This window comes from Mastacembelus armatus, chromosome 12 (genome assembly GCF_900324485.2).
Source record: "Mastacembelus armatus chromosome 12, fMasArm1.2, whole genome shotgun sequence".
NCBI lineage: Eukaryota > Metazoa > Chordata > Actinopteri > Synbranchiformes > Mastacembelidae > Mastacembelus > Mastacembelus armatus.
This window is the reverse complement of record NC_046644.1, coordinates 8,724,234-8,744,397: the sequence shown is the minus strand read 5'-3', so window position 1 is coordinate 8,744,397 and position 20,164 is coordinate 8,724,234. Positions and strand designations below refer to the sequence as shown.

Below are 20,164 nucleotides of genomic sequence, written 5' to 3'. Positions count from 1 at the left end.
TCTTTCCAGATGTACATCACCAGCACCATCAAGACCAAGTCCAGCCGCCTGGCAAAACCTGTGCTCTGTCTGGGCACTCTCTGTTCTGCTTTCCTGACGGGCCTCAACCGAGTCTCTGAGTATCGAAACCACTGTTCAGACGTAGTGGCTGGATTCATACTGGGATCGGCCGTTGCTCTGTTTCTGGTGAGAACGACGGAGGAGGGGAATGTTTGTAGAGAGGATTGGAGGAGAAGAGAACTTGATGATGATTATTCTGTGGGGAGTCAGGTCATGACTTAGTTTCAAATTATAATAATAGTTTTGAGTTTCCTGTTGGAACTGATCCAAACCAGTAATTAAATGAAATAATTTGCAATGCGGGCTTTACTAAAGCCTGTAACATGGGTTTGATGCTTTTTTTCCAAGTCAGCCTTGATGGAAAATTTATGTCCTAAAATTCTTCTACAAAGCAGTTTTTTATCATTTATATTGTTTTGACCAATAATAAATGTTGATTGGAGAGAGGCAACATAATGTATGTGAAGTGTCAGGTACAATGAGCTCCTACACGCTAATTTAATACAGGAGCTAAAACAAGTAGTTCATGAAGCGGTGATGGGGGAGAGGATGTGATATTGGATGAAGCAGGGTTTCTACTGCTCCTGGAAGAGGTTCAGATGCAAGTGATTTTGGAGAGATGGATGGAGCTGTGGGAAAGAGGAGATTAGAGGAAAGGAGAGGAAATCCTGTAGTGACTCTTGGATTTCACTGAAGTCAGCATTTTTCTCTGGACAACATGGTGAGCAAGAGAGAGAAGAAACTAGTGGGAAACTAGTTGTTTTTGGTGGTTTGTTTAATCCAGAAATGACAGAGGAAACCAGTGATCGGAATAATTCTAGTTCTATAACTGTAAGGGACCTTGTTATCAGGCTTATTTAAGCAGCAGTCATAACAAGGGATAAATTGTGCAGACTGGACTTTCCAGGCATCCAAGTCTTTAATGCAATAACAACATCAGTCTCCTGTGATGTGCTGTGAAACAGTCCAGCTTCCACTGCAGTGGCTTTATCAACGTAGAAATGTTTAAATGTGTGATTTCAGCCAAAACCTTCAAATCAATTTTCTGTTGAACCTGGAAGCCTGTTTAGGATGGAAGGAAGAAAAAAAAAAACAACTTATTTAACAGACTTAGAGGCTTCAGTACTTGTAATTGCTGCTGGGACCTGAGTGTCAAAGCAGGACGAAATGTAGAGGAACGACATGGCATGCATGGAAGAAATGAAGAAAAGATGAGATTTTTACAACTTGCTGACCCACAAGTTACAGTTTGACCAATGTGTCTACAATGACATTTTACAGTAGAGCATTGGATTGACAGTTGACAGATTGACCATTAAAACTGGCTGTTTCACATTTTTAAAGCAGCTGGAAACCAGCTGTTTATTGGAAAGATACAATTCAGTGGTATTGGCAACATTTGGAAATACAGTATCACAATATACTAAACTGATTGCCCAGTAAAACAAATATGACCAAGTTGCCACCCTCAGTGTTTTAGCACATTGTCAACCCACATAATTGTTGAGATATTCAGGGTGAATCAAGTTAGTGGACTTGACCATGTATGACTTTAACATTCTGTGAGCATGTCATACTAAATATTTGTTTTGTTACATGTGCAGGTATGTGGCATATATAGAGATATTTTTACATTGCGCTGTTTCCCTTTTATCTTGGAGAAATTGAATTGGATAAGCTCACTATGCATCTCTATACTTCAAATTTATTGTATGCCTAGTGTAGCGTTTTGTTGGGTTTTTTTTTTCAGGTATAGAAGTACCACAGGATGAGTCTTTAGACCCTATTTGATGTTTAGAAAGGGCAATAAACAGTGACAACAATGAGATTTACAGACAGCTCTACAGGCTTTATCTATAATGTGGAGGGTTTTAGATACTGAGTGAGGGTGAGCATTAACAGGGTAAATTAGGTCCATGGAAGATGTTAATGCGATGGAAGATTTTGGTTATAATAAATGTTTACAGGTCACCTTTGTGATTAGAGCAGTCATTCCTGCTCTTTACCATTGTGTTGTGTACTTTGAGGAAGGAAACTAAAAACCAGTGGTCTGCGTTGTCGCCTACATGAAGCAGCTTGTCCTTGGAACGTGTGGAGAATGAGCAGCCCTTTTAGTGATTGACCTGGAAAAACTGACACGTGCTGAGTCAGTGAACTCCAGGGACAAATGAACACAAGAAAGTCATTATCACTACAGCAGTTTTGAACCTGGTCATTTGCTATTTATTATCAGCAAACCATTAACTAAGGAGGCCTTTCCTCAACCCTGCGCATGGTCCTAATGGTCCTGATGAGGTTTATGAAGGTCCTGTCATTCGAGAACTGAGGCAGTTTGATGGACTGCTATCAAGGGAAATAAATTGGTAGAAAGAGAGTATAAGGCAGGTGGAACTTAAATCCCAGTGCTACCCAGATTCACAGACAGGAGATCTGAATGGATTCATCAAATACCAACTGTTGTTGGTATTACAAGAAGAAGGTCTTACAGTCCTCTGGCAGTGAATTGAAGGATCAGTGTTACACACTTGGCCAGGGAGCTCAATTCTAGCAAAAGAGACAGAGGTGTCTGATCTTAGACAAAGAGCAGGCACATGGGGACACCTGCCAGATGTGAGAGACGTTCCCTGAAAGGTAAAATGGGTTATAATCAATGGAGGCTTTCAGGTTCCATAGAATTGCATATACAGTAAAAGGCATGCCTGATACACAGTGGGTTCAGAAAGTATTCAGATGCTTTTACTTTATGCACACTGCATATTATTTTTTTCCATCAGTCCTCAGTAACCCACAATGACAAAGTGAAAACATGTTTCTAGAAATATTTGCAAATACATTAAAAATCAAATTTAAATCTCTGACTTTAAAACCATTTCCTTAGATTCTGGCACCGAAACTGTGATTCATTAATTTTCCTGGTCTGGGAGCATCAAAAAACCACAGTCCATGAGCCGCCACAAACCCACAAACAAGGAAACCTTGAGCATTTGGCAGCAGTGAATCAGCTCACTTCGTTTTCTCCTTTGCCACTGCCTGAGGGCATGGTTGGCCTTAGGGGGTGAAGATTCTCCCTCAGGCTGCCTTCTTTGATTAACTGCTCCATGGAGGAGATCAGAAATGCTGCAACCTTGATTCTGTCTCTACCCTTAACTGAACCTGACTGCTGGACAAAAAACAGAATTTACAAGTAACTGTAATTTACTAAATTTTTAACAGATATAAATGAAGATACAAGGTGTCAGTTCAATGTTGCTGCTGGGCATAGTGCCATGACACAAAGGTGAATGGAGTATCTCCACTGACTGCTATTTAATGACGGCTAACTTGTGCATGCAAGGTTTGATTGAGTCTTTACACCGATATAAACTTTATATTATAGCAATAACTGTTCTGAAGCAGAAAATATGGCCGTATCCTGCCAAAACAACTCATAGCTGCCTTTAATTCTCTCTAATTGGAGTTTAATCTCTTTGTGGACTTTTGCAGTTTGTTTTAGGTTTTTAGCTTCCTTTGGAACTGATCTACTGAACTGCATATAAATAAGATGCATATGGAGAATAAAGCTACTTTGTTTGGTGATAGGAAGTTTAAATTTGCCTTCAGGTACCACACACATTCATGTGCTTCCTCTTATTGCCTGGATAGCCAATGGCAACTGTAAATATTATTTGGTGTAGGGACAAGGCACATATTTTAGCCATTCTAGTGGAGGCTGCTGTGTCAGTTAGTCCAAAACTTTAGTCCAGACTAAAATATATTGGCAGTAAATGTTTTACAGACTTTTTATTGTTCCTGGACAATGTATGTGGTGATAACTTTCTATTTGTGCCACGAAGAATCTAACATTTGTTGTTTTGAATAAAATATCCCAGTAACTGTTGGATGGGTTCATGTTCACTAGGATAAATTACAATCACTTTGGTGATCACTTAATGATTGATCTAATGTCATTACCAGGTCAAACATTGCCCAATACATTTTAACCTCATAACTGCACAATTGACACATTCACAGGGCCGTATGTTACATGCTAATACATTGTATTACATAGAAAACCTTATATCTACTAAACATGTTACATGTTAGTATTTTCATTTCAAGCTTCCTGGGAATGAATCCTAAGTGCTTCAGTTCCGTGTCAGCCTGTGTGATAAACTCAGAATATGTATTTTTTAGGTCTACAGCTTTACACAGACTTTAATGTCGGACTGTCTTTATGCTTCACAGGGTATATGTGTTGTGAACAACTTTAAAGGCGTCCACAGTGTGACATCCAAACAGAAGACTGAAGACTACCGCGGTCTGCCTCTAATGACTTTCCCCCGTGTAGAGAGTCCTCTGGAGACCCTCAGCGCACAGGTAGCTAAAAACCTGGAATCTCAACATCGTTAATCTCCATAATGCACATTATCTTTCCCCATTAATTGGCAGCGCTCCCTGAAGGCCTTCAGCTTAAAACAAAACCACCCCTTCAGATACTCTGATTTTTAGTCTATTGGAATTTGGTTTGTACTGTAACTTGCTGTTGCTGGAATTTGTTGTAATTTATTTTTTCATGTCTTATTTGAGTTGCTAATTTCTAACATTTCTCAGAATTCCTATAGAGAAATTGTGAGCTTTTATTCATTTAAGGAGAGTATTTGTGTTCTTGCCAGTTCATGTGTTCTTTCTTTCTTTCTTTCTTTCTTTGTCTGTTTCTTTCTTTTTGCACAAAGCAATAACACGTTAAAAATATTTTATAGGCATGACATTTGCACTACAGCCCTGTCCTTCTTCCCCAACGCACAGAAACACACAGAGAACCTTACACAGCCCACTCCTGACACTGGTTGACATTGATTTCCTCTACCTTTTCATTTCCAAACCTTTTCCCTCTCCTGCCTCCTTCCATTTTCTTTGTATCCTTCATCTCTCTCCACCCTTATACCTCTTCCTCCTTTCCTCCCCATGCATCCATTTTCAGAACCACTCGGCATCGATGACGGAGGTCACATGACTAAGGGGGCAGCACCGGGTCACGTTTGCGTCTCCACAGCACTTCCAGACACAATGACGAGGACGCATGCCACGTGGCTCCGAATGCTTTACAAAAAAAAAAAAATTAAAACCCCCACTCCTGATCTATCTGTTTTAATCACCTGGGGGAAAAAACACGCCATGTTTGTAATGGTTCTCATCTAGCTGGGCCATGCTCAGTTCAACCTGCCAAGGCACACAGATCATATCAGTGGCAGAAATACAGTATCACAAGCAAACTTAAGCACAGATTGTTTTATCGCATTATTTGAAACCATTTGAAACATGGGGCATTTTTTTTCCTCCAAGGTGTGCTGTTTGTAGTTAGAGGATGGTGTTTTGTACATTTTGTATGAGCGGGTGCTGTAGCCTACCCTGACAGTGTTAAACCTGTGCACTCCCTGTCAGCTGACTCACTCTGTTAAACATCACATCCTGTCAGGTGAAACGCCTCGTCCATCACATCTATCTCCCTCAGTCTGAAAAATCTGCTATGGAAAAAATATTGATGTTGTTGTTCTGTGATGTTTGTCATCTGTACAGAAAAATACAGAATCCTTCTTTTTATTATCTCTTTCTGTACATTAATTGACCATATGAGGTCCTATTTTGTAAAGATTTTTGTTAATCTGTATGACTATTATGATCCATTTGGACCTGCTTGCCTGCTGTAAATCTGGATATGTTTTGGTATCAGTTTAGGTGTTTTGGAGAACAACTCCCTCTCCCCTTTGGAGGAAATGACAAGAAGAGTCAGTGACGTCCTTCGAGTCAGAAAATGGGGCTGGGCAACTGTAGTGCCACATTATCAGCCACAATGTATGAAAGTTTGATTGGCTGAAATTCTCGCTATGAGTATGTTTCACCCCAATTTCCTGATTCACTGTGATATTAATAGGAACGTCTCTAAAAAGGTCCAGTGGGGCTAGGTGGTACCAAATACCTTACCTGAAGATTTCACTGGTGTGGCTTCACAGTTAAATTTAAACTGAAATCCCTGAAATGGAAGATATCTTTCTAAAATATACAGGGAAAAAAAAGAGACAGAAATGCTCTTTGGATGGAAAATGATCGACTTACTTAAATCCCAGCTAGCCCTTATAATGGAAACCATGCTAATGACTCCTGCTTCACTTTTCCTCCTTGAAGCACCCCTCCCCAACCCACCGTCGATTGTGATGCAATGTTGTGAATCCATTTTTTATTGGAAGATATGCCGAGCATGAAGAGAGATGTTTAATAGATATGCATTTCAAATATATTCATTATCATTGTGATTACAATTGTCTTTTACTTTTAAGAGCAAAAAAACATTTCATTTAAAATGCTGCATATATATATATATTTTTTTTTTTCTTGCTTTGTCCACAAATTAAATAGTCAGTAGCAACAATGGGTTCTCTTCTGTTTTTCATTTAGAGTTACTTTTAACCAAAAGTGGGAACTTTTGATCTATTATTGTAAATAAATGTGGCCCGTAACAAGTGGCATGTTAAGAATCTTACAAATAATAGTGTCATTCTTCTCCTATTTGAAGTTCAAATATGAAAGAGGAGGAAGCTGAGACAGACAGCAGTCACTCTATCTTGTCAGAAGTCATCATTGTGTTTGTTTGAAAACCCTCAGATTTCTGCTTCTACCTTTGGAAAATTTTGCCCTGAGTTCAGCCTCTAACTTCAAGCCCACTCTTTAAAGCCTAAAGACATGGCCACAGCTGTTTGTTCACCTTGAAAAAATATGCAACACAAAAGTGGACTGATAATCTGGACATTTAGTTAAAGTTCAGAATGAACCTACTGAACTGTGGTAGGGGCTAATAAACACATAATTCTGTTTCCCTGCCTCTCAACCCCCCCCCCAAAAAAGCAATGATTTTAACACTATAGACTACATTTTTGTATCTGCATACTTGCCTCTTCATCTACTAGGTCAGGTGGTAAGTAGGAAAAGTAAAAAATCGAACTTTAACTAGTTCACTCACTATATAGCTAGTCAGTATTTGCAGTATTAGTACAGGGCACAGTGGATAGGGATCCTGGAAGGAGGTGTTTTGTAGGAAGCTCAAATCAGTGAAAAAAACCCTTCTAGCTTTAAGTGTAAACTTCAATTCAAGCATAGTACATACTAGACATAATGCATGATGTCTTCAGAAGAGATCTTGACAGAACAATTTCACAAATTAGATTGCAAGTTTGAAATTATTTCTGTGAGGGAAAAAAACAACAAACAAGCAAAAGAATAGAAAAATACAACTATAATTTATTTTCTGAACTCCTGCCAAATGCTGCTGTTTACAAGTTGGGGGGGGGGAGGCTTATTGTTGTCTCTGACTTGACTCAAGTCAGGAAAAAAACTTGATGCACTAGTAAACCTATGTTTTGACAGGCCCCCAAAATGTCTATGTGAATATGACTTTATTCTTGTCTCTTGTGCCAAGTGTCACATTTTGTGAGGCAGCCCCTTTCCTCCTCACGCCACACCCCTGTCCAAATGTACATGATATCCCGACAAGTGATTAGAATAAGCACAGATGTGCTAAAAGTAGGCCCTTTTTTGTTGATTCATCCTGTTACAACCGCATCAACTTCAGTGATGTCTATGTCACTGCTCAGCAACACACACACACACACACACACACACACAGACACAAAGAAAGCTGACAGCTCAGCCTGTGCACTTTTGCTCTGTCAGGTATTCATTTGAGCTGTGACAGCCTTCGCTTACCCTGCAGACACACTGGCTAAATAGATACTGGCTGTGTGTGTGTGTGTGTGTGTGTGTGGGAGTATTTGACCATGCCATGTGTTTATAAAATGTCATCCCTCTTCTGAGAATGTTTTCTTGCAATATGTGTGAAGAATAGTGTAACAATGAAGTTGGGCAGCAAAGCTCTGAGTAGGTTGGTTATGGCAATACAGTAGCTGCAGGGTGTTTTTAGGCCGTAATGGAATCGGTTTAGATGTGAGAAAATGAGTAACTGCAGGTGAATGTCAATGGCCATACACTCATCTTTGTCTTCTCTTACAAGAGCTTGTTTTCCATCAGTGACAGAAAATCCCTTAAATATGTGAAAATAAATTTACATGGTGGTCTGCTGAAACCATTAAGCTTCTGGTCTGACTAACTCATTTTGTCTTTAAAAATATAAAACATTAAGGTTTTTAGAGAAACCAAGAGGAGTTGCTACACACTGACAGTTTAAAGATTATGGAGCCATAACAATTATAAAACCATGCTTAAGGATTCTTAATGTGTCACACTCGGCTCTGTAATTTGTACAAGAAATTGAGAACAGACGTGTCTAAAGAAGAAAGGTTTCAATTAACTTAAGTGCAAATTCTTTTAATTCTTTAATAAAGGAACACATCCAAACTCAAACAGACAGAAACCAGGTCTCATCACAGACGGACTGTTTCAGTGTGTGGAGAAGGTTCACCATAATTAAATAACATGTCAGAGTTTGACTTGTGATCCAGAATATGTTCATCTAAACATTTTCATACATTTCCTTTATTTCCCGTGATTTATGTAATAACAGCACCAACATGATAACAAGAGGCTGGGCAAAAGAAAGACTTTGTTTTGGCTGAAGACTGTTGAATTGAATACCATTTTCCATGCACTATACCTTATTACTTGTTCATATCCTGTGTTGTTTATAACCCTGAAGCCAAAATGAAAAACATCTAGAGCACAAGTCAAACTCTGACAAGTTATATGATGACCTGTAGTGTAGGTGCAACTTTAAGAAACTAGAAGTGCATCCGTGAAGTGCAGGACAACATTATACAGTGATCCATAAATAAGGTTTTGGATTGTCTTATAATCCACCACATGATACCAACCAGATGTTGTTGATGGGTACAGAGGTATCCTGCCAAACCCTAAATCTCTTCTTGTTTTTTTATTTTGTAACAGCCCTCCCCTAACCCTCAAAAGACTTACAAAAAACCCCAAACACTCAAATTAAACGCACTGTCAAACATCAGGTTGTCAATAGTAAAATAACCCAATGACCAGGAGTTGTGATTCTTTCCTTTCCCTTCCAAAGATACAAGGTTTCAGCAAGACATGAGGACATAAAAGACTTAACCAGTTGGGTTCAACCTCAGGTCATTTTACACTCTTAATGAGTCTCATCATAAGACTCAGGTGAATTGGCCCATTAAGCTTAAATACCATGGAGTAGTCATATCTACTGCATGATCAAATTTATCATCATGGTACTGTAAGTGAGTTCATACCCTTGAACAGACAAGGCTTACAGGGAAGGGATGAGAGGGAGTAGCAAGGAGCAGAAAAAAATAGAAATTCAAAATGAAAAATTTAAAGGGTTTAGAAAAAGAAGGGGAAGAAATTGGCAGAAAGGAAGGTAAGAGAAAGGGTTTGCACAGCTCTTCAATGACAGCAACTAGGTAGTGAGAACTCATCAGGTTCAGGATCCCTGGTTCACCTATGTCCATTGCCTCGCTTATGCTCAAATCTCACATTCCAGAAGTCAGTAAATGTCCCACTGGATTTACAGAACAGGATCTGATCGCTGGAGAACATCTCAGTCCAGTGTTCAGGGGAATTCCTGAGCCTGAAAGGGGATCTTTTTTTCCAGAAAGCTGTGAAGATTCCTACTCCAGACCTCAGGTGAGGATCCTTTTCCAGAACCTGGAGTAGGTCTTGGAAACCCATGTCACATGTCTAACCAGGCCTCTTTGGGCAAAACAGAGGAGGAAAGCTTCAGAAGTCTGGAAGTGTGTTTGTGTGTTGGTTAGTCTGCTGGTGGGACTGGGTATACTGAGAAAACTGGTTAGACTGGAGTGTAGTGGGCTGACTGGGTGCAGTCTGGTTTGCTTGCTGGTTTTCTGATTGGTACTGTTCTAGCTCTCTCTTCCTCCTCATGGCTGACTGCAGCTGCTGCTTGATTACAAGGATTTGACTCTCCAGTTCTGATAGCTCCTGAACCAGTGGATTCCGGCCTGCACCTAGGCCAGGGCCGCAGTCAGCAACACCCAAACCCCGGCACTGTGTTATGCCTTGTCCAGAGCCCCCTTGCCCTTGCCCCAGCCCTTGGCCCAGTGCCCGCCCTAACAGGTCAGACCGACCATTGGATGTGGTCACTATGGGCCGGTGTTTCTCCAACAGGGGAAGAGAATGAGGATGGGGTAGGGGAGAAGGGGGTGGTGGAGGAGGAAGATCCTGGGAGGATGGGCATTCCAGGTCATTCTGCATCTCTTGAGGAAGAACCCTACGCCTGTTGCAATGGGACGAGTCTGCAGGATTCCAGGACGCTGACTGATTGTTTCCTTCATTGCACCTAGAGAAAAGACATGATACAGAAACAAATGGAAGGTGGGAATTCTGTTTTTTTTTTCAGCATGGGAGAGTTTCGTGTCCGACTGTATTTTTACAGGCTGAATACCACATGAAAAAATGTGGTATGTGGAGTGCCTGGGATGGTTTATCACCTTCATTACTTTATCATTATTATGAATCATTATTACCATCTTCTATCAGCTCTGTGCTGTGACTGTATCAGTATATAGCAGGACATATAAAGTATAAATCTATGTATGTTGTGTTTTGTCCTTGGATCCTTTTATTTATTTATTGGAATGGTATGATCTCTTTAGCCATGCTGCCTTATTGAATAAATAATGATGTCTGGTCTTAATTTCATGTTAAGAGATGCATTAGAAAAAAAAAAAAATTGACCGTCTAGTTAATAAAAGTACCTCCTAAAACGCTGTGAAGCTGATGCCACAGGTTGAGCAACTACTCACAATAAATTAGTCTATCAGTGCCTGGATTCATTTATATCAGCTGTGTCATTGTTATATAGTGCAAATAAGCCAAGAATTTTTACTCAAGTTCATGTTATTTTAATGAATAGGCCCCTGAGACAAAAAAAAAAAAACAAACTTAACTGCTAAGGCCTACTTGTAGAAATCAAATTCATGTCCAATTAGTTTTCTTATGGTGTCAGCACTGATCCCACCAGCGTCTCCCACCCAACCCGGAGGCCTACCTTCATCTTTAAGCTAATGAGCAGTAGCAGCAGTAGTGTCGATAGAAGGTGAGGTGTGTCAGCTCAACACAATATCACAGGTGCCATGTCCCATCCAGGCTTCAACACTTATCACTTGACAGTTTGTGCTGCTCCAGGTAGTAATGGAGGAGCCTTGTGATCCACAACCAGCAACCATTTGACAGTGTTTCTCTTGCCTTCTTTTCAACTCATTAACCCTGTATAATCAAGTTTCATGTTGTGCAGAAACCCCTGAACCACACAAGAATAATATAATCTAAAAGCTATTTCAAGAGAGCTTTAAAGCTGCAGAAACAGCCATTCATGGTTCTCCTTGGTGACATATTCGATTGCATTCACCATGCAAATACTGTACATGAAGTACACCCTTGCCCATCTGCAAGATTTAGTCATATCCAAAGAAACAAAAAAGTAAAAGCTGAATTTATATATATATATTCCTATATATGTGCTGTACTCCCTGTCAACTCTAATTTTCTGCAGTAATTTATAGGTTAGAAATGAACATTTGGTTTCTCAATCAGAAACTTTTCCCACATCTATTGGACCATATCTGCAAGCTGAAAAATAACCATTATTTCATGGTTCACAGGAGTAGAGTGATTCTCAACATGTGAATTGCAATTTACCTGAAGATCTCTCTGAAAGAGGTAGTTCTGCAGAAAATAAAAAAGTGACAAGAAGAATCTAATGAGATTCTCCTGACATCAAAGGAGGCCTTAAACTGAAGGATGGCATGTCAGAATATAAGAACATAAAACAAGTTCTCTTAAAATCATATATATGCACCTTTTGACAACAAGGCACCTGTGCTTATATCATGGCTCGGATTGAATAGAGAGGATTCTGCAGTGTGGTTAACATCAGATCTCTTAAGACTTATGTCATAGGATTAACCACCCCTATCATAACAGCTTTCTAAGTATTAGTACAAGAACTGACCCTATAGAATATTTATCCAATTAGCTCAGGTATGTGCTGGGTTGTTCTTACAATGTGTAGACTGCAAACAGTTACTGTATGAGCTTTTGTTCTATCAGCACAAAACGTGGAACTGTCAGAGTTTTAAATGACCACTGTTGATAATTCAGCTTTTGTTTTTTTTAGTTATTCATTTAGAAAGCACTTTGTGCCAGCTCTGAAAAGTGTGAGGCAAATAAATGTGATTCTTATTATTAGTACTTTAAATTATGTAGTCCTTCCAGACAGACTAAAAAAAAACAAACTCTGTTCCTTTATTGTTTTCCACCCTGGCTCTAATTTAATTTCCTTAGCATTAAGGATTCCAAGTGTTTCACCCACATGAAAGAAAAGCTCTTTGAATTTTCATGATATCATCTGGCATGATAAGTTTGATACTGCTCATATATATACACTGGAAGTATTTGTGATTTTTCTTTGCCTAATAGAGATTTCAACAGTGCAGTGTGGGGGAAAATGGGGAAATGTTCACTATGTGGTGTTTAGCAGATGGAAATTATGCTGATATACAAATACTGGCATGCATGGCATTTTTCTGTACCTTCAACATATGCATGTATCCCTAAATATCAGTCATTCTACACTTAAGCAACATTGTTTTGTGAAGGATTATGTGCAAAAGATAGAACTAGACATATAGGTTTTTTAAGTGCAAGAGCTGAAAGGTCATTATTATGTTCTCACTGGCATCAGAGTTTTACATTCTGTATATGAAGAGACCTGGAGATTATACACACAACTCTAGGTGAGTCTGTTTTTTCATCACAAACAGAGATAAGTCATTTTGTATTCAAAGCTGCTGAAGGGGTACCTTTTTTACAGAGAGGCAATCCTTCCTCCACCATACAGATTCCTTCACATCATTTCTAGAGACAGGCTATCTGGTCCCTCCTATCTTCGCTTTGAAGGGACACTATATTTCACCTATTAAGATGTGCTCATTTACATTTTCATACATATTGATTTCCATCCACACTTATTAGACTCATATACCAAATACAGACACCAACACTATTACTATTAGAACGTTCCATAATTACGGATACTTTCATATCTCATGTTAACCACTGCAGCTGATAAAAAGAGGACATGACACTGTTGATCAACATTTCACCTGCAGTAGTTCTCTAAGCTTCCTCCTTAGAATGGAATTGCAGTATTTCACTGTTGACCGGTATTTCCCAGCCCATCTGTCGGTACAGATGTCACTATGAACTGTCAACAAGACACAGGCACGGCTTGTACCACAGTGAATAGGAAGACTGTCATGGAAAAAGGAGACCACATCAGAAAACTGTCCTTGATGTTGGCCAGCTCCGTTTTGCAGTTCTCTACAGATAAAAAATACCTCTGTGTAGAGGGTGAGAACATTAATGTCAAATTTGATTTTCATGTATTGTTATGTAGTAGCTATAGTAGCTCTTATTTGTAGTTTTTACGCTTCTTTAAGATTGAAATGAGTGTGTGCTACACAGGAATCTACCATCAAGACTCAAAAGGAAAAGCACATGCCCTGCTCAGCTGCTCTGGCTGCACAGATCATCTTGTGTGGAAATGTGCGTGCAGTCAGAAGTGAGGGATCAAAACCGAAAGAAAAAACTGTGTCATAAACTGCACAGAGCTACTGAAGCATACCAGATTACAGACCAGCATTAAAAAGGGGTTTAAAATATCCCATGAAACAAATGTTAACAAGAAAACTGAGTATAAATTAGCAAAAAGAAACCCTGCTCTAAAAACATTTTAACAAGTGCACCAATAAAATAAATGCCAGTATAAAAGATAGATACAATATAAGTAAGTAGAGGAAGCAGTGGTCTGATCCATACATCTAACCTCTCCATTAAAACGGGTAAGGCAGATAAATTGTAATTGATATTATTGATCTACCAGAAGTGACAGATAATCATGTTCTTGGGTGGATGTCAGGTGAAGGGCTCTTGTAGAGCTACATGTCTGTAAGACTGTGTTTGATGCTAAATCACATGATCTGTGATAATGTTTCAGGGGTATTACAGACACTTCTCTTATCTTTTTTTTTTCATCCTGAATGGAAACATATAATGGTTCCACCATAAACAGTCCTTTTAAGCCAGTTAATTTTTACCCATAATGCCTTCTTTTTAATATACCGATGAAAAATAATTATATATACAGCACTGATGTACTGTAGTGGAACATTGATATGCAACATATGCAACCAACCTCAGGATGGAATCATTTGCAAAACATACATTTCTGAGGTTTTTAGACACTAACAATATGCCAGTATTCATTTCTGCCTCCAACACAGTTTGCAGGCATGATGTTTGATTGAATGAATATAAACACAATTATGCAGGAGTAGGTAATCTATCCTCATTACCACAGCCATCTCTCACATGGCTGTGGCTCCATAATTATTATGTGTATTTAATCCCCACTTTGAATCCTCTACCTGAGTGTCCCTTCAGTGTGCTGTGTTAAGAAGGGATAGATGTGAAATAGAGTGCAAGTGATTTTTTTTCATACAGACTACGATAAAATGAAACTATTTTTCTCAGCCGAAGGTTGAGGGTTGTTTTGATCTATCTTTAAAAGCTTAAGAAAAAAGCAGGCCCTGTATCAGATACCTGTACCTGGACGCATATTTGACAGCAAAGAGACGTTCCAATATCACATTAACTGTGACAAACCGTGGCGTCAAGATGACTGTGAAGGTTTATGTAACTAATCTGGACAAAGTGCACCCATGCAACGTTTAAAAGGACACTGAAAGCTTTTATGATTTACTAAATCTCCCTCTTTCCCCCACTGTGGCAAACAATACTCTGTGACGCCAGCAAGAGATTATTTTCTCAATATCCTTGACTGATAATTAGCTTCCAACAGACTGACCATGCTATTTAGTCTCTGATTAAAAAGGGGTCCCTTAACTGCCACTTGGGTGTTAATTGATGTCACTTATTCTAAGCCCTATAATATTGCCAATGGGCTGTTTAAGTTTGCAAAATTGGCTTCCTGCTCGAAATGTACATTTTTTTTTTTTGGATAAATGAAGACTGAAACTTATGGGATCATATGTGGTTAATGATTATACTTTACAATTCAGCATGTCACGTGTTTCCAAATGTGTTACAATAATGGGTCCATCACAGCTGGTAACATCCAATCAGATTCAGGCGTTCTATGGAGGCAAAACAGTGACAGTTGAACTTTGGCATTGAAAAATAACACTTGGCACTGAAAACACAATCGGAAATGAGAAATAAAACACTGGCACTGAATCATTTGTGCTAAAAAGGAACATTTGTGTCCTTAATATTCAAATTATATGCAGAACATGTAGGAATCACATCCTTTAGCTCCACCCCTCAGACCCCTCAGCTCAGTGGCATTGAAAAACGCAAGACTGAAAATCCAAAGGCTTCATTGAAAAAAAAAACCTCATATCAACAATACAAACAAAAGATAGTAATCATTTTCAGTGTTAATACTTTTTTCAATGCCAGTGTTTTTCTTCTCAGCACAAATGCTTCAATGCCAATGATTTATTTTTCAGTCCTGATTATGTTAAGAGTTATTTTTTACAGCCAAAGTTCACCTGTCACTGTTGTGGCGCCGCAGTGTCCCACCTGAGGCCTGATTGACGCGTTCAAACGCACGCAGCTTGTTCCCACAGCTGACCTAGCAGCGTCTGTGCTTCTCATTTTGGGTGACTGAGGGAGTAAATAATCACAACGCGCCGCGGCCCGTTTTCTCGTCTTCTCTTCTGTTGTGGTTTACCGGCTGTCAGTCGCTCTTTTCAGGATCCATTTCAACTGCGCTTTCTGCCAGAGGCCCATTCTCCAGACTTCACCTCGCTAAGGTAAGGAGGCCTGTCTATTGCTGGTGAGGTGGCATGTTTGGGCTCACTTTGTGTTTTCTTGGCATTGCCAGTGAAGCTGCGGCTGCATTGTCGGCTTAGTTGTTTCCCCTTCAGACTTACTTTGGGGCAGATGTGAACTATTGGCATTTATGGCTTCTGCATGCTTGTATGTGATGAACCTCTGGCTGCTAAATTGGCTGTTGTGCTGCTGAATCATTTCTGTATTCATTTGCAATGTACGTGACGGTCGTGTATTCCTGTGTGTATCAGTTGTGATAATGCATGTTAAGCAGCAAACAATATTTTTGTTTTTGGGAGGGGGGGAGGGGGGGGGGGGGATTAGCTTTCTCAGCAGAATCCACTTTGCTGCCTGGAATCAGTGAGAGATTTCTCAAACATCGGCGCCTGATGGTGAAAATAAATTGCATTTGGTACGGAGTGTAGTGGTTTTGCTGTGTCAATATTCATTTACTGCTACACTTTGGCAGGCCTCTTTGATGTTGACCTTCCAAAACAGGAGTCCCAAGTCAAAACATCAAACTAAATAAAATAATTAGAAAAAAAACCCAAACTCACTTCATTGTATGAATATGTTACAGCACTTATGTATTGAATTCATTCAAGTGAACTGAGCCCCGACCTTCAGTGACAGGGACCATACCTCTTCTCAGGCTTGGTAACAGTTGGTAGTTTATCCTCAGTGAAGACTGAGTTCAGGGCTCGGTGTAATCTCTGAAAAACAAGAAACACGTTGTCTCATGCATAGAAGAAATAATTCATTTTTTCCACTGATCACTCTGCTCTTTAGGGAAAATCTGTTCATATTCATATTTGCAAGAAAGAAATAAAAAACATCACTAAGTGCATATGGACTTCAGGAGTAAGTAGGTACACTTTGCTGCTAATAGTCTGTTACAATTTGGATATTTCTTTGCAGTGCACTACTTTGTATGTTGTTGTGCTATGATTCTGAAAAGTAGTTGGTATGCTTCTGCAGTGCAGCTGTGGGCCTACTCACAACTGAAGGCATGCTTCACTGTGGCATGATGTGTTTGTGTGTGAGCTCAGTACCTGGCTAGTGTGCAACCAGTATTTGAAGCGTGGCTCCTTGACCCTTGGGATCACCAGCTTGTACACGATGTGTTCTGCTATTGTGGTCAGTAGCGATAAAGCCACGCCCACACAGAGCATCACAAACAGACCGGAGAAGTGCTTTATGCCCATCTGCAGCGTCTGGAGACAAGCAGTTTGAGTGACAAGAGTGTGACAGGGAAAGAAAACGGGTATGAAAAGGAAGGAGGTCCGAAGCGTAAAAGATAAGGGATGTGTGCATATTTATTGCCTCTAATGGAAGAATATGGTTATTTAGAATATTAAAATGTAATTGTGAATGTACAATAATAAAAAGCCCCCAAGGGAGTGGTGAACAGTGGTGAAATCCCCTCATAAGACAAAACAAAAGTACCCTAGCTTGAACCCTTTATGTTACAACATTCCTGGTCATATTACTGTATGAAAACCACACCATGCAATGCATATGCATCTCTTTAAACCAAGTAGAGCAGTTCAAGTTAAGTGGATCCACTATGGCCATGAAACTGAAATTAATACCAATTTACAAAATACCGTAGCTGCATGGATGGGGACCTTATCTTATTGAAACAGATGTTTTCAGTAGTACAGTAGGTGTGGCAGTAGTTTTTAGTTAGTATACATGCAAAGTTGTTTCTTCAGCGCTTTTATGATAACACTAAAATATTTTTATTGTTATTTTTTGCCATTATTACCCATGAAATATGTGTACCCATTGATTTATTCACCATAGCAAGTTTGGCCGTCCATTAGTTTTCAAAATTCCATTAACAGCAGCTTGCATAGACAAAACCCTAGGTTGCAAAAAGTGATGCATGGCCTGTATCTTTTTTTTTTTTTTTTTTTTTAAAACTTCATAACTTGACTTTACAAAACCACAATCAGTGCAGCTGTAATTACTTCCAATTTAAGCAAATGAGGTGACTTGAAACTTGTAAAAAAGTGATGGTAGTCCCCAGAATGAGTAATTAGCTTTATAAAATTACTAAACTACTCTTGAAACCACAATGCATGGGCAATGCAGTGTTGTCTTTGAGAAAGGAATGAAAGACTGTTTCAGAAACATTTAAAATCTGGTTTCATTCAAGGTCTTTTTCTTTTCAAACCTGGCTCCTGAGGAAACCTCTTTGGATCGTCTCGCTCTGGTGTAGCGCACTTCTCGCTGAGGTGATATTGTTTTTTTTTTTTTCCCCTCACATTTTAATTGGCACTTATTCTAAATTTGCCTATATTGAAAAAGTTCTCAGAATTGTATTATGAATCTGTAAAGTGTAGTAATCTCCAAATGTGATCACATTTACTTTCGTAATTGTGCACATGTAGTGGATACTGCAGCTGCACGTTCTCATATGAAATGTTTTTACTTTTACTAGTGTGGAACAGCTTGTGACATTGCAGCAGCTGCAATGATTGCATTATAAAGTCATGTTGTAGAAGAAAACATGATGGATTAAACTCGTCATAGCAGTACTGTGACTGGGTGAGCTGACTGTAATGAAATTTTGGGGGCAGATGATTCTTGGGACGGCAGGTAATACTGTATGTCACAACTGACTTCTGGGGAATACATTTTAAACTGTATTGGGAGAGGAGCATTAAATTACATTGGTGTTATTCTTTAACAAGAAGACAAGCTTACTGAATGTGTGTGTGTGACAGTAATCTAAAATAATACTTCATTGCATAAAAAAACAGTATAAGTTATCATTCTGTTCTAGTATTCCTCATTTCTGTGCATTGGATCAGCACATTTTTGCACATATTTTAGTCTTTTTTCACTTCCAGCCATTCAGAGCAACTGTTTTTTTTTACAGTGATTCACAACTCTGCTTCCCTACTTGTGGTTTACCCTCTTTGGTTCACTACACACTTACTGATTAATTGCAAAAATCCTTAAATAACTTTAATAAAGCACATAACACTCATACTTTATTTGGTCATAACTTATTTCTAGGTAATGTTAGGTTTGTCCCTCTTAATGATAGCTAATTGAATAGCATGCCTTTTATTGCTATTTATTTTATTACTTGAAATGTTATCAAATTCTTTTATGGGAGGGCGGGGCAGGGGGGGGGCAGAGTGTTGGCCAAATGACACAGAGTTTGGCTGCCTCTCTGAAGCCAATCCATCAAATTTGTCATCTTTTCAGGATCCCAGGTTTTGTTGCTGGTGGTGCAGCAGTCATTCATCGGAATAAAAGATTGCTTTAAAAAAACAGCTGAGCAGGACTAAACTCCGGCAGCCTCATCAGTATTTCATATACTGCTTATATCACCTGAATGTCCCGCTGATGTCTTCTAGTGTTCATTGTGACAACCCGATGTAACTGTGCCAAAATACATTTCTGGGGAGTTTCCATGTGATGATGAAGCTGTATCTCCAATGCAAGCTAATCTATATTATGCGAACTATAAGTGTGCACATGATCTCCACACTGTGGTTTCTGCATGGCTCCTGACTAATGCATTTGCATTTAAAATTAAATGAGATGCAGACAAAGCAGATTTCTCTGCTGTCACTATAGGTAGGCAGAGGCATCGGGCTGCTAAGTGAAATGTACCTGGAGCAATTCAGATGTCTGCAGCTGTAGACGGTGTCTCTATCTCATCTTTCTTTTACCTGGTGGAAAGTAGTTCACTTCAATGACACAATCTGTGGTATCGTAATGTACGACTTGTGAGACTCAAAAGATAGTAATTTACATTTGTCTCTGGTACGGGGTGATGCTGTCATTCACAGGCGCACACCATGAGTGTGTCTTAATTAGATATCATTATGAACAACCGACAGAGGTTATATTGCCTGTCACACACTAGCTGAGAAAATATATAATAAAAGGAGGAAAGTACAAATATGGGAGAATGGAGATGTGGCAGAAGAGGGGCAGGATGTGACTTTTTAATTCATACTTGATAATCGGGAGTGTGCACTGTCTGTTTTGGGCTGCATGTGGGAGCCACTTTTGGGCACTCCAGTGTCACAGCTAGGTGGAAGGACGACCAGGCTGCTAAGAGAGCTAAGCGCTCTGGAATAACAGACCAGAATGACCACTGGGTGCAGACTGCTTAAGAATGAAGTTATGGGGACACAGTTTGGTTAGCAGCTGAAGGGTCAGGGGCCAGGCTCTGAGT

General features: G+C 39.4%; 2 protein-coding genes across 3 annotated transcripts in view; one reads left to right on the top strand and one right to left on the bottom strand.

Moving 5' to 3' along the window:
• Positions 1 to 8,033, top strand: part of plppr1 (phospholipid phosphatase related 1) — a 43,883-nt gene extending 35,850 nt beyond the window's left edge. Inside the window, exons 6-8 of one of the 2 annotated variants that reach the window (XM_026298400.1) lie at positions 10 to 186; positions 4,285 to 4,416; positions 5,021 to 8,033. In XM_026298400.1, the coding sequence (XP_026154185.1) occupies positions 10 to 186; positions 4,285 to 4,416; positions 5,021 to 5,053 (342 nt within the window). In that variant the 3' untranslated portion in view covers positions 5,054 to 8,033. Of the gene's footprint in view, positions 1 to 9; positions 187 to 4,284; positions 4,417 to 4,772 lie in introns of both variants that reach the window. The other variant, XM_026298401.1, reaches the window with a different exon arrangement.
• A 1,771-nt stretch (positions 8,034 to 9,804) lies between these two features.
• Positions 9,805 to 20,164, bottom strand: part of grin3a (glutamate receptor, ionotropic, N-methyl-D-aspartate 3A) — a 35,247-nt gene continuing 24,887 nt past the window's right edge. The window contains exons 8-10 of the mRNA XM_026297883.1: positions 17,013 to 17,174; positions 16,603 to 16,673; positions 9,805 to 10,381 (exon numbers count right to left, since the gene is read on the bottom strand). Of these exons, the coding sequence (XP_026153668.1) occupies positions 9,805 to 10,381; positions 16,603 to 16,673; positions 17,013 to 17,174 (810 nt within the window). The remainder of the gene's footprint in view (positions 10,382 to 16,602; positions 16,674 to 17,012; positions 17,175 to 20,164) is intronic.